The following is a 14939-nucleotide window of genomic DNA, read 5'->3' as shown; positions in this document are numbered from 1 at the left end:
CGTGGGGGGGGGGGGGGTTGCATCAGTATACTGGTGGGTGAATTATTCAGGTGATGAGATGTAGACCTTCAGCTCTGAGACGCGGCCAAGGCTAACATTCATTTAGAGCTGTCAGAGCTTCTGTGGCTCCCACAGGCGACCCTCTGCCTCCACCCAACGCCTTCCTTTACTTCTGTGAGCTTATGAAATTGTTGTTTTTCATTTTTCTCACATCTTGGCTTCTACCCCCCCCCCCCAGGGCAGAGTATTGGAGAACTGCCAGTCTCCCCCCTGCTTTTGTTGTAAATTGAACCTAGGCTGCAGTTTGACGGAAGATCACGCAAAAGAGGATAAAGCTATTCGCCATTTTAGGGAGGTCTAACAGAAAGGCTCGCTAAGTGCTAGAATAAATGTGTCCTTTTCACAATAAAAGCACAAACGTCAAAAAGGAAAAGATTTCCAGAGTTCCAGGATGAATTTCTTACAGAGGCCCTTTAGGGCACCAACAGGGAACTAAATTGTGCTTCTGGTGCCGCGTAAGCTGAGAGACGGGTCAATATTACCGAGTAAAGCTGAAAAATAGTTTAGGGAAGTTTAAAAACCTCCTTGATTGGGTGTTTTCCCTGTGTTTGGATGAGTGTTTAGTCCAAAAGGAGCGTCCTCTATGCCCTACCCTCTTGTTTGGTGGCTACTTGGTGGACTTTCCACGAACGCCACTTTCACAAGTTGTCCCTCCGTCCCTTTGATCTCCCGCCGTCCGTATTTTCCCGCCGGGATTGCGATAAAACTCCGATTGATCTGCGTCTCCCTCTGCCGTGTCAGCCCCACGGGAAATGTTTGCGTAATGGCTTCTTTACGAGCGCTGTCAAAGCAGATGAGGATTTAGCCGCGGCCGCCGTGTCGACAAGCCCCAGCAGGGAACCCCGGCCCCCTTTTAACCCCCGCTGCTTCTGTTGCCTCCGTCGGCACCCTTATTAATTCAGCACGGCTGTGAGCTTTTCCTGTGGTGAATCCTGAGCTCCGAGTGGGCATCCGACGTGATCCAGGCACAGATGTAGCTCATGAAATATGCACGCCGGAGCGTTGGGGCCATGGCTAATGCATGAGCGCTATGTTTGTAACCACTTTTATAAATGATTTAGAGCTAAAACTAATAGTTTTCCCAGCAGCCACGAGGCCCCGGTCGGACACGTACTTCTGCTCTCACAACTGTTCTCAACTCCGTTCTTGTTTCAGATTACACGTCTGGAGTTAGAACTCCCTCTTCCCTGGCGTTTTTAAAACCATATCCTCTTAATCCTCCCCCCTAGCTGTTTATGTGAGGTTAAATACAGTTGATTTTGAAAGTTTCCTCCCTTCAGAATCTGTAGAACGGCTCTAAAATCCACGAAAACGCTAATTTCCCTCCACGCTGGCCCTGATGCTGCCCTTCAGAACAGGAAGTAACCGAGCCACTTAATTGGTTCAAGTAACACAAAAACAAACAAAACTTTCGATCTTATTTTGAAAAGAAGCCGTCGCCCACGAAGCTTATTGGGCCGAGCGTGTTTTTGTTTTCTCCACCAGACCAGGACCTGAACGCCTCCCGCTTTCTTTCCTCTCTCCGTCGATTTGAAGTCCACGATGAAATCTGGGTCCCTCACATCAAAGTGGCTCCGCTTCTTCTTCTCTGCCCTGTTTACCATCTCGCCGCTCGCGTGTTGACACGGGGAGGCTGTAAAGCTCTGTTTCCATGCATGCATAGTTAACGTGGCCCCTGAAGGGCCCGTCCTCCGACTCTGGAGATGTGGCAACAGTCTGCCCTGTTTTCTGAGCCAACGTTTCCACCAAAGAGGGTTTTTTTAACCGCCTGAAACGGCGAGAGAGACGTTTCGTCGTCCCGGTTCCTGTTTTGACGGTTTGCTCGTGTGTGTTTCCACTCGCTCCGAGATGACACCAGATGACGGATAATGGCGACCCGTCGGTCCGACCTCATGGGCGTAATGACTACCAACGAGACGGCGGTAATGAGGTTAAACGCCGCCCCTCACCAAATAACCCCGGACGTCTTTGTCCCCTATAACCCGCTGACGGGAGCTAATTGGGCAAAGTGGGCCGATTTGCCCCCAGGGCCCATTTCTCCACCTCGGTCTGGATACTTGTTGAAAGGATGCGCTCCATAATCGCTGCTCGCCAGACCATCCAAAATGGCCCATCAGGACTTAAGGTGTTCTGGCGATCCGCCATCATTCATCCAAATTGTCCGGACCCAGGAATCATCGCCGACTGCCTGCATTTCTACCGTACAGGCTGGAGGGGAAATTCTTCCTTTTAACAGGAAGCACCCTTGAGCAGGACCAGGCCTTTACGGGGGACCGCCATGGCGGCGTTCCGGCTCCTCGCAGCTCCTCTCAAACACCCGTCAGCTCTGCTTTTCCCCCGCCGTATCATCCTGGAGAACGTTCTCCCACGCGGAGGCTCACGCTGTAATTACCCTGCCCTCGCTGACGCCGCTTGTTAAAATAGTGGTGACAGATGCCCTCCCAGGAGCAAACGGCACTGCACGGTACAAATGAAGTCGTGTAAAAGCTCCTGGAAGAGCGGCGATGGCGCCGAGAGAGCGAGAGAGAGACCGAGAGAGAGACCGAGAGAGAGAGAGACGGGCAGGATGGATTAGGCTGTAATGAAAGTGTGTTGGAGTGCAGAAGGTTCTGGGACAGATCCGTCTTACACACTATCTTATTTACGTTCCCCCTCCCCACACACACACACACACACACACACACAGATGCACACACTTGGAATTCTGCTCAATAAGTCCTCAAAAGTAGGGGAAGTGATGATAAACCAGTTCTCCTCCCCCGTTTGTCTCCCCCTTCGCTTGCTGGCTCCAAGGTTGTTCGTGCTTCAGAGGCAGGGTTCTGTCCCTCGACAGTTGTGTGTGTGTGTGTGTGTGTGTGTGTGAGGCTGCTGCAGATTCATGGAAATCGTTTGAAAGGGGGCGGGGCAGAAATTTGCGCCGGCGTCCTGCTGGGATGCGGCAAATGGCTCCTCCTGTCAACGGTGACGATGGCGAACGCTGCCTGGTTTGATCGACTTTTCAGACATCAAAGACGATCTCCCAGTCAATGGTGCTCTTTGATGTGATTCAGTCACAAAGAAGTGTCTCAGCTCTGCACGCCGGCCAGACGAGTTCGCCCTGTCGGGCGTCGCCGTCGGCAGCTCCCGTTAGCCGCAATTCTCTCCAGTCTGGCAGCATTTTCTAACATTGGCCACCAGGTGGCGACATACGTCGGACGAGCGACCATTCGGGGCATCTCGGCCTCCGTCTGCTCTTCGTTTTCATTAGCGTCCTCTGTAAATTCTGCTTTAAATTCTGTATTAACCTGACAGGTCCGGGTTCAGCCGGGAGCAATCAGGCGTCCTCACACGTGCGCTGACGAGCCTCCTCCCCTCGTTAATCCGCTAACCCGTACCTCCGAGTTTATCCTAATTAGTCTCCTCGCTGCTGTCCTGGCTTTTTGTCTGACTTTCTGTGCTGGAATGAGATCAGTGCAGAGCCCAGATAGTAATAACGAAAAGAAGGGGGGGGGGTGCATCAAATAAACATCAAGGCCAAGATTTAAAACATCAGGGGCGCGGGATGCTAACAGCACGAGCCAGAATCAGGTCTCCTGCACATATTTTCATTAATTTCTCTGCTCCTAATGCGTTTTGCTCCTCGCACCTGTTTTGTTTCCATCGCCCCCCTCGTCTAATCCAATTTGTACCGTCATGTGAACAAATACCCGCGCACAAGCGCAGGCTAACCTCGTTTAAAGCGCCAACCTTCTCTCCTATTTACGTTTATTCTAATAAGTTCAAAGAAAGTACAGTGAACGGTGACATTTGCTGTCTACGCTGCGCCAATTTTTAACAAATGTCACGAATACTTGGCTCAAGGTAGCCATGACGTAACATGGGGAGACCAAAGATGAGGATTTCCAACCCAAAATAATATTTATTAAAGAACCAAGTGGAAATAAAAAAGGGAAAAGTCCAAGTAATCACAAAGAGGGAAAACTCCAAACTCCTGCGGCCGTCAGGCTACGGAACGTGACAAGTTCAGGGTAGGATAGGACGAGAGGCTCCCCCTCCGACGCTCTCCAGACAGGTCTTTATACCTGAACCCGTCAGGCAGCCAATCCCAGCAGATTGGCCACAGGTGAGCAGGTGAACATGCTGGGTCGACTGGAAACGCTTGGCACTCCCCCTGCAGGTCAGCCAGGGAATTGCCCCTCCAGCCAGCCCCGACAACAGTGAGGCACGACAGAGCCGTCACACAAAGTACATTTTTGCTGTCGCCGACAAAGCGAAGCTTCTCGTTGGGCCCATTGTTGCCACGGAAACGAAGCCAGCCTTTAAAATAAACCCGTTTTACACCATCTGAATAAAACAGTGGTGAGTTGGATGGAGACGCGGGGCTTCGTGGTGACATTGACGTGAGGGCGCGAGAGCTGTCCGTCATCTCCGAGGAAGGTTGGATTCATGCGGAAGATTCGCCCGTGGTCAAGAGTGTCGGCGAGCTAACCCGCCTTAAACTGTCAGAATCCTACGACGCCCCGCCCCCAACTTTGTTCCTCTTCGACCGTGTTTCGACATCAAAAATCTGCTTCAGAACATCCAACTCGCATAAGTGAAACATCCTCCGTGAAGCTTAGTGATGTTCCAACAGAGTTTCCGTCGTTGCTGCAGAAATTAGCCGCGCGTTTTATCTGTTATCTCGTTAGGTTTTCGTTTAGTTCTGCCTAGCAACGCCACCTAGCAACGCCACCTAGCATCGCTCCTCTTTCACGGTCTCCTTCTCCTTCAGACCATCTTTCGTTTGCAGCCATCCGGGACATTCCAGTCACACTCGTAAACAAACAGGATGCTGCCTCTCGGGGGAGGGCGGATATCATTTTTTCTTTCCTCCTCGCATATTTACGTTCTTTCAGCCTCACTTTTCTGCAGGCGTGTTGAGCTAGCAGTTGTGTGGGACTCTGAGGGCCCCTGATAAGGGGCTTCTATCGGCTCTACGCAGGAACCGTCCTGATAGGTGGACGCTAAGCCGCGCGCCGAGTAGTTATCTGGGAGCAGACACATTCGCAGGCCCGCTTTTCCTCCAAACCCGCGCCGCTAACGCGCTCCCGCGGAGACAGCCATTTTGTAAATGCAGTAATTATAGCGACCTTATTGGGCGCAACAGCGCAGCTCCCCAACGATCACACGATGAGCAATAAAACGTGAAATCGAGACGCATCCAAACCTCAAAAGGTGCAAAGCGTTTACAGACATTAGCGCGGTTTATACGTGCTGCTGATGAGGCTAATGGCTCCCTAATCAAGCGGTAATTTGGGATTCTCAGGTCGGTTTAACAGCGGTTTCGCCCAGGGAGAGAATGAGGAAACATCCCGGATAAGACTCGGATTCCATCAGGAAATTACGCTTTACTCGTTCTCTTGACCTCCGACCACGTTGGAGTCGGACTTGAGGATGTAGCGTGTAGCAGCGATGCTAGCTGCAGGCTGACGTGCAGTAAAAATCGACTGTAGCGGCGCCGATTCGGCGACATTCAGATGATTGATTCGCGGCCTCGACGTTCTCAGCGTTCCGTCTTCATTAGAGTAAACGCGATCAGGCAGATTAATGCGCGACACCTCCGTCAGGTGCGAGCGCCGTAAAGGTTAACGTATCCGGAGTGATGGATGAGCGACCCGTCGGCTGCCAACGCCGCTCCGGAGTCGTCCTTTCGCCGTAATCAAAACGGAATTTCATTTCTGTGCCGCTCAACATGTCGCATATGTTCGGCTGTGATTAAGTGAATGGAATTAAGTTGAAGCCAGATGGTTGTCGTGGTGATTTAACGCCGCTGTATGTTCAGTCGTATAGATCACTTCCTGTTTTTCTGCACGGCGGCGAGGTGAACGTGTGCTGTCGACATTCATCACTTTTCTCCTGATGTGCTGCTCGGCTTCCTGTTCGGCAGCTGGTTTCATATTGTAGCTCATAATAACTCCACTCAACGCTTATGGAGATGCTGTATTTAGCTTAATGACGCATAAAAGCAACAGTCGCGACAGCTACGACTGGGGAAGTGATGACAGGGAGGATGGATTCTTGTTTTGGTCAAAGGCTGGATCCATTTGATAAGCTCCACCCACTCGACCGCCGACATCCATCATTTCCGACTTTTTTGGCTCCGGTAACGACTCCTGATCATCGACGGACTCTCCGTTCTGGTCATTTTTAAGGGCGCCGCCATTCGTCTTCATGATGGAGTTTGGAACAAACTGTTTCTCCTCCTGAGTTATGGATCAGATCCCTGAAGCAGGGGACTGGATTCAGCACCTGAACAGGTGAGACGTGGGTTCATGACCCACCTGTCGCCAGGAAGTGGATACAATGACTTTTGAGAGTTGAGTCTGTCCTTATTGGACGTATAGACAGTGGGCGTGGCCTCGGAGGGATTTAATTGGATTCGGAATTAATGGATGATTGAGCAAATTAAGGAAGATGGAAACAGAGGGATGAAAGAAGAGAATATGAGGATAATTACCTTTAATAATTAATAAACCCCTGACCACATGTTTGCCTTTTAAGGATTTAAATGATTGGGGCTTTCTGAAGCATGAGGCCAGAGGGACATTTTCCCTGAGTCAGCTGACACAGAACCCGTTATTTTTTTACTATCTTACTTCCAGGACTTCACGACTTTGGCAGCACAGCGGGAGGCCGTGAAAGCACATAAACTCCTGACTCGATAATGTTATAGACGCGCTCCAATAATGGCTGAAATAACGTTTTAAAGACTCCTGGAGGACGGTTCTCCGTTTAGAAAATGCTAAAAATCCAATTAGCTAAGTTGGTCCTTTCCAGAGCTCGTGAACATGTTAAACTTATTTATTTATGTTGGACGATGGAGCCAGGTTAGCTCTTGTGCTAAGCTAACTGCCTCTCTGTTGTGCAGAGCCTCTCAGAGGGTACATTAAATATCAGCTGGGTGGAATCTTTGTCAACACTCAAAAAAACCTTCGATGTCTTCGTTGTGCCGCTTCGGAAAATCGATGGTGGTTCTGTCAAGTGTCAACTTCGTCATCTCTGAGCCGCTTCGCTCACATTTATCACCCACGCCACCAGGTGACAGCGGGTCGGTCCTGGCTGATCAAAGCTGTTATATTCAGCTCTCCTGCTTTGATGTCCGTCCTCTCCCTTTGACTTTGAGTGTCGGAATACTGCGATCAATACTGCTCAGATCCACTCACCTCTGATGGATTCACAACGTAAGGAAGCGGTTCACCTCCAAACCCGAGTGGCTACTCTGATTTTACCGTTAGCATCTTTCCTCAGCAGCTACAGCTACTGAGCTAATCGGTTTATCAGGGTTTGTTTGCCAGGAACTTTACCAAAACTGTCGTTCAACACAGAGCAACCGGTTCCCGACATGAACAATTTAAATAAAAACTACAAAAATAGGACACTCGGCTTGTCACTAGCTACATATGAAAAGGCTAGCTAGTCCTCTGGAGGGGTCGACACTTGGGTCCAATCACAGGAAATGAGCAGAGGTGATAGCCTAGCTAGCTCAGCTTGCAGTATTAAAGGGCCAAAGAGGTCTGGGTATGAAATAATTACCCCGTCTGGGCCCGGAGGATTAGTCCAGACTCTCCCTCAGGGTGTTGGTTCAAATCCCCGGCATGAGCCGAGGAGGACATTAAACCCACGCACCGGTCCTTTGAGACGGCGGACAAATGACAGCGGACGCCTAAAAGTGCCGTCCTCGCAAACAGATTGTGTCATCGGGCGACAATGTGCTCGCGCCAGCGCCGGCCCGGCTGCGGGAGGATTAGCCTGACAAAGCAGCGCGGTCACCTCGCTGATCACCGCCCAGGCGCTGAAAGACAGCCCGTCCGGGCCGACGGATCCAAACGGATGACATCAGCTTTCACGTAATCTGTCTGTATCACTTCCCTCCGCTCTTTTATCGCCGTCCGGGCGTGGAAGCGAGCTACGATCCGCTAGTCCTCCATGGATTATTAGAAAAAGTGGAGTTGCTCTGGAGAGCAGCCGCCGAGCGTGGGGGGGGGGGGGGGGGGGACTATTATGGTCTGCTCCTTTCTTGTACCTCACTTCCACCACTGAAAAGGTGACTCCTTTGATTCCTGTTGATGTTGGGATGCGACGCCAGACCGAAGGTGTTTTCTTTTAGCGGCGCGGCGAGGAGATAGAGCGAGCGTCTGATGCCATGAAAGGAGCCATTCATACCCCCCCCCCCAGAGATGGAAGAGAGGAGAGAAGAAGCTCTGATTCAGCTCCCCATGATAAGAGAGATCATGATCGAGTCTCTGTGTCGGGGTACGTGGGTTTTTACACCGTTAGCTTATCTGAGCCGCATGTTGCGCCACACGTGTGAGGACAATAAAGGACGTGTTGACGCCAGTTTCTTTGAAGTGGGTGATTTTTCCTTCCCCGGTCTTCACTTCAGCTTTTACCGCGCTTTTCGTCATAATTAGCATCTAGAACTTTGCGATAATGGTGAAGACGCATGAAAATGTCACTAATCGCGCAGCGTAGATCCTGTTTGTTGGTGCACTAGCGCCGCCGCGGCTCGCTAGTTTAAAGGTTTCCTGGGAAGAGCGTAGATCACCGCAGCAATATTCTTCGTTGTGACGGATTAGCCGCAGAAATGATTGCTCACTTGTACAAGTTATTAAACCCTTATTAAAATGTCTCCTGTGCACATTAGCGGTGTTAATACATATTATTCTTGTGTGACTTCTAATATTAATGCACTGTTTTTGGCAGCGTAAAGAATTCCTCCCAGGGATTCTCGTAACTCAGGGGGCGACGACGGCCACATCGAACACAGAATAAACTCTTCCCGCGTCGTAAAAGCAGAACCTCGGCAGATTTATCGGCCCCTTATTTTAAAATAATGAGTCTCCCTTTGGGTTCTTTTGTTTACCGTCTCTCTCACTCCCACTCTGCCCCCCCCCCCGCTGATCACCTCTCCTCAGGGGGGGGCAAGTCATCAATATCTGTGTCTGCTTTCCAGGCGGTCCAGCCGGCACGTCCTGGGAGGGCAGAGCTATTAATGGGATTCAGGGGAGGGTGGCAGAGGTCCAGCAGGCAGCCTGGGTTCGGTCCAATCTTCCCCACATTACTGGCTGTCAATAAGTCGGGGAAACAAAACACATTCTGTCTGAAGCCGCATCTGAAATTTGTTGAGCAAAAGAGGCAGAGGAGGAGAGCGGTGACGCGGGGAACCGGATCGGGAGCTCTTCCCTTTAGCGCCGAGCCAGCACGAACGCGGCGGAGATAAAAACAGCTCTTCCTCCACCGTCTCCCAAAATGATGCAGAATCACGGTCCGCCAGCACCAGGCCTGCACCAGTGTTCCGCAGCCTCCATCAGCCCGCGTCTGCCGGCGCTGAATGGGAGGCTAATCCGTGCTCCTAATGCGGGGACATTACAGCTGCCCGTCACTTCCTAATTGGCTAACGGCTAGATTAGGCTGGCTACAATAGGCTGTGCTGACGCCGTCTCATGACAGAAGGTTCAGCGGCGCGAAAGAGCAGCCGGGGCAGCACCGGGGGGCAGTTCTGGAAGACCGCGGGCCACACAAGCAGGGATGGTCAAGGCCTTGGACCGGTTTGCTGGTGGTGACCCAAACCTGTAGGTTTGTTACCTAGCTTGACGCAAAGATGAGCTTCAACGAACCAGGCATCAAGGGCCCCGGTCCAGTCGGGTTTTCTGTCCTACCAGGCAGATATTGCTCTCACCAAGGAACCAGGGGCCCAGGGGACCTTCATGGTGGGACAGAAAACCCGGCAGCGCCTATTGAGGACTGGGTTTGGACACGCCTGCTCCAAAACAACCACAGGCGTAGTGTCGCTACTTTGTTGCAAGGTGATTGGATCTAATCTCAAACCAGTGCCCCCCCCAAACCCAAACCAGATGAGCTAGAATGACTTTCAGGCTCTGACGCAACAAAGGGGACTTCGTCCGAGGGAGCCGGGTGAAAAATCACCGCGTGTGCGTTTGAAATGTGTGCAGAGCGAAGAGATGAAAGAGGGGGAGAAGGGAACAGGGGACGGGCAGAGAGGAGCCGGGCCGCTCTGGTCTCAGGTTTTAATGTGCACGTTTGGCTCTGGCGCGAGCTGCTTCGTTAGCTGCCTCTCTCAACATGAGTTTGTCAATTATCTCATCATTTTTCAAACTTCCTGACATGAGTTCGCGGCGCTCAGAGGTGCTTCACCACCGGCCGTGGCCACGTGCCTGTCAGGCTGGGCTCGGGTCGGAGCGACTCGGCCAGCGCCTCTCTGCCGGGCCTGGTTACTTCAGGATCCTCCTCAGCAGGAAGCAGTTCAACGATGCCTTCAGGTTCAGCTCGTAAACTAGGGCTAGAATCACAGCAGCGTCTCTGCAGACTCTGGTACGACGTTCTCTGATTTCCCTCATAAATAGGCTCATAAATAATCATATTCCCTCCTACGCCGGCGCGAGGTCGCGACAGTTTCACCTCACATTAGCTTTGAAAATTCCCAAATCCACCTACGGAGACAGCGGTGGAAATAGAGACGTTGTGGTTTCCTCCTTTTAAAGAGAGTGTCACCCGAGAGAAGTCCCCTAGCAGAAGATGCTGCTAAATATAGCTGTGAGACATCAAAGGTCTGCTTTGAAGTGTGTGTGTGTGTGTGTGTGTGTGTGTGTGTGTGTGTGTTTTATCCTGTGAGGCGTGGTAATGTGACATTGAAACGGACCCAATCAAGGAAGGCTCGGCGTTAAGGTGCGAGACAACAATGAGGCTCGCTCCAGTGATGATGATGATGATGATGATGATGAAGGTGGCAGCACTTCCTGCTGGTCACTTCCTGTCTCTCGGCACTTTGGTTAAGGCATTCAGAAGCCAGTCTGAGCACATGTACCATCGGGCCGCCTCTTTTCGCGCGCTAGCCTCGTTTGGTTTTAAGGGTCGTTGCTATTCGAACCACTGCTTACGTTAGCCGATGTTAGCTACAGGCTAACTTCACTTGTGCTAACTTTTTGGACTCGTAGCTCAGGTTGAGCCTCTTAATACTGAGGTGGATATTGTTGATAAGTCTGGACTTGCACTCACGCCGTCGCAGGTGCCACTCCAAGCGAGCGTGCGCCTCCACAGCGGCGTTCGGCGCCGCCTCTTGAAAACACACGCGGTTCCTCTACAGCAGTGAGAGCCGAACAAGTGTGTTTTACGAGCTGCTCTTTCAGCTCGAGCGAGCGTTGGCTTGGATGTGAGAACCCGTCGAGCACCTCGGGGGAAGATTGTCTGCCTTTTATCGCAGCCGCCAACAGTTTTAACGACTCCAATTAGCACGCGGCGATGTGGAAGTGTTTAGCAGGTCCTTTGTACCTCAGGTTTGTGGGCAGTTTCGACCTTGTTAACACCTGTTTTTTGCCGTCGATCACACGCCAAAAAGAGACTTGATGGCTCAAACGGACTCATCCCGACAGTCGTAGGTGGGGAACGCAAAGAGGGCGGGGCTAATCCAGAAGAGGCAGGGGTAAAGAATCCCATTCCACCCTGTCAGATTCGTCCAAATTGACTCGATTTCTCACTTTTGTGTCCAAATTGCATCAGTTTGACGCCAGTCGTCCACGCTCGAAGCACACGCATCGACGTTTAATCCCCCGGAAGGTGGAAAGGAAGTAACGAGGGCCCGTTAACGACGGTGTTTAAGCTGCTGATCTCTCCCCAAGCCTTTGTGATGAGGTGCTCAAAGGTTCTGACTCGTCTCCTCATTTGTGTCCTGCAGGCACCACCAGGCAGCCCAAGGAGGGCGAGGTCCCCGGGGTGGATTATAACTTCGTGACCGTTGACCGGTTTATGGAGCTGGAGAAAAGCGGAGCCCTTCTGGAGAGTGGAACCTATGAAGGTAACGAAAACAGAATTGGCAACAGTGGTTTCCTTGGCAACCTTCCCCGCCGTCCTCTTGGGTCTCTCTTGGCCCGGTTCTTCCAGGAGCTCTTCCTGCCATCCGTCTTCGGGAGTCCCTGGTCCACCTCCGGCTCTCAGGAGACCCTCCTGTCGTAGAACAGATAAAACACTGCGGCTAACTTTATTGGCGCAATCCCGGCGACGGTCTCTATGGCAACGCGGGGGGGGGGGGGGTACAAAACGGAGCGTACAAGAGTTTCTACCATGAGACAGAAAGTTGCGAAACAGCCGTCACGAGAGTTGAGTTGCGTGGATTTTGTTGTCACACATAATGGAGGATAAACGCTCTGTTTTTTACGGAAAACCTCGGAATGTCCCTGAAAGACAGAGCAGGTCTGTTTGGCGTCGGCAGAAAAGGTTTCCGAAGGCGCCTCTGTTCTGTTTTATAAGTTATTTACCTAACTGGGACCCAACCGGCCCGCGGGAGGGTTCGCTATCACCCAGGGTCCACGAGCGTAATCCGAAATGTTCGATGGATGAAAGGTCGGCCCGGAAAAGGTGATTCCTGCTCGGTACTGATGCTGCTCATCGAAACGGGCTCAATCAAGGTTCTGGTGTGGGAAATTTCCCCCAATCTTCCTTATCCGACCCTGCTGGATCGGCTAGTTTCGGCGATGTCACACGTATAAAGGCTCGCAGGAACAGCGCCGCCTGCAGGTTGTCGCAGGAACTGCAGCAGGATCATCCAGTCCCTGGGGGGGGGCGGTTCTGCGCTAGCGGACGGAGCTTTTTCTAATTTCCCTCACGTTCAGGACTGAATGTTTACGGCTCCCCTCCAGCTGCACATAAAGTCCTGACATTTGCACAGATGGAGCGCCGGAACGGCGGCGGCAGAAACGCGGACGCCACGGTGAAAAACGGCGGCTCCGCACCGAGACGGCGGAGATTAATCCTCGGAGAAACCGAATTACGCGCAGGCCCATGCTCGGACCCGAACATCTAACGGGCGATTCCGCTGAACATCCCTTGTTTCTAGGCTCAAATCTCAGATCTCTCCGTTCCAGATAACTTTTACGGAACGCCGAAGCCTCCAGCTGAGCCCGGCGCTCTGCTGCTAAATGTAACGGACCAGCTGCTGCCCGGCGCCAGACCCACCTCCGAGGGCAAGAGGAAGCGCAACAAGTCGGTCAGCAACATGGAGAAAGCCAGCATCGAGCCGCCTGAGGAGGAAGAGGAGGAGAGACCCATCGTCAACGGCAACGGGGTCGTCGTCACGCCAGGTCAGTCGCCGGGCGCGGGGGAGGGGGGGGGGGGCGTGAACCCGGAGAGCGACACCTTGCTGTTATGGCAACCGGCTCTCTTAGCAACAGAAGCCGTGGGTTTCACTTGCAAGTGTTGCCGTGGCGTTTGGTGTCACGCGGTGTAAACTGTGAACGGCCGCGCCGCGGGCGCCGCCACGAACGCGTTTCCCACAACTCGTTAATCAACATTCAAATGTTTCCTCTCATAAATTAACCTTGAGCAGCAACGCTGAGAGGAGCCTGCTGAACATCCCACACACACAAACCTTTTCAACATCCCATAATCACATGATCAGGCCATCATAAAAGGCCCTTTATGGTTTGATTCCCCCCCTCCAACGCGACGCCACACTCGGGTCCTGTGACTCGCCACCCCGGGTCAGCCGAGTCACAGAGCGGCGTGAAGAGTCAGAGGGTTCGGCCGCCGGTCCCAGTTTGGGCCAGCACTGGTTTCCAGTCATGACCGCTGGCGACTGGGAACCCGCAGCCGGGCCGGAAGAGTCAGAACCACGGCTTTAGGGCAGGGTCGGAAGTAGGATGAGAGTTTGGCTTCCTGACAAAAGGAGCTCCAACCAGGTAGGAAGCTAAGGAGTCGATCAAAGCAGATTTAGCAGCGGAATCAAAGAAAACTTAAATAAGGTTAAATGCTAGCTATCGAGAAGGCTAATATTAGCTATTGTGATTGTTGCTGCTTAGATTAGCAGAATCGATCAAAGCTAGCATATGGTTTTGTGACGTGGTTGAAGGTAACGACGCCGACGGGCGTGTTTGTCCGCTAGCATGCTGGTGTTGACGGATCTGGGTGATGTTCGCTAGCGTCGGACCTGCAGGGTCGTGGTGACATGGGTGTATCTCGTGGCGGGTTCGTAGATCGACCGTGCGAAGCTCCAAAGTGCAGCAACTTGTTAGCATCCGCGTCAGTATGTCTATAAATAGCTCACTGCTAAGTGAATTACAGAAAAGCAGTGGGGTCCGTTTACGGTGGCTGGAAGTGACAGCGAACGCACCACGGTGAAGCGAGGCAGGGACGTGTTTTCTCAGCGTTCCCCGCGTGTTGATGAGATGCTCGATAATTTCCCGCCGGAGGCGGAGCGGCGGTGGTGAAGCGAGACGCTCTCGAAGTGTGTGTGTGGGGGGGGGGGTCTGTCTCTGTGGACGGACAGTGTGGGCTGGTAGAGCTGGAGGGGGATCGATGGAGCGCGGCGGCTGTGTGATCTTCCCAGATAGCCCCCCCCCTCCGTCCCTCCCGCCGATCATCTCAGGATCCTTGGCCTCGTTTGCCCCCCCCCCCCCCCCCCCAACAAGCACTCACACTTCTTCCTGTGTTCCGTAGAGCCGTCCCTCCTGCTCCATTCATCCGTCTCTCCTCAATACTTCTCCGCTTCACCTCCACCGCACCTCGTTACCTTGAGCAGCTATTATTTCGTTTAATCAAACTTTCAGCCCCCCCCCACCCCCCCCACCCCCACCCCCCCCCGCCACTCGCTCTCCTCCTTCCCGTGACACTGACTCACCCTGTCCTGTCCTCACCTCAGAGTCGAGCGAACATGAGGACAAGAGCACGGACGCTTCGGGGGACGTGGCGCCGCAGAGCAACCCCGCAGAGGTCCAGAGCGACGCTCCGAAAGAGGACGGGCTTTCTCCGCGGATCACAGCACCCCAACCGGAGGAGACCGACGAGCTAGGACCGCTGCCGGACAACTGGGAGATGGCGTACACCGAGAAAGGAGAGGTGTACTTCATAGA

General features: G+C 52.7%; 1 protein-coding gene across 10 annotated transcripts in view; it reads left to right on the top strand.

Annotated features, from left to right (window-relative positions):
• The window catches only part of magi2a (membrane associated guanylate kinase, WW and PDZ domain containing 2a), an 86732-nt gene that overhangs the window by 40688 nt on the left and 31105 nt on the right, over positions 1-14939 (top strand). For all 10 annotated transcript variants that reach the window (XM_057022201.1, XM_057022200.1, XM_057022202.1 and 7 more), the window contains 3 exons: positions 11771-11890; positions 12957-13172; positions 14729-14939. In XM_057022201.1, the coding sequence (XP_056878181.1) occupies positions 11771-11890; positions 12957-13172; positions 14729-14939 (547 nt within the window). The remainder of the gene's footprint in view (positions 1-11770; positions 11891-12956; positions 13173-14728) is intronic.

The sequence above is a fragment of the Takifugu flavidus genome, chromosome 22 (assembly GCF_003711565.1).
Source record: "Takifugu flavidus isolate HTHZ2018 chromosome 22, ASM371156v2, whole genome shotgun sequence".
NCBI lineage: Eukaryota > Metazoa > Chordata > Actinopteri > Tetraodontiformes > Tetraodontidae > Takifugu > Takifugu flavidus.
The sequence above is the reverse complement of the archived record's forward strand: the minus strand, read 5'-3'. Positions and strand labels throughout refer to the sequence as shown.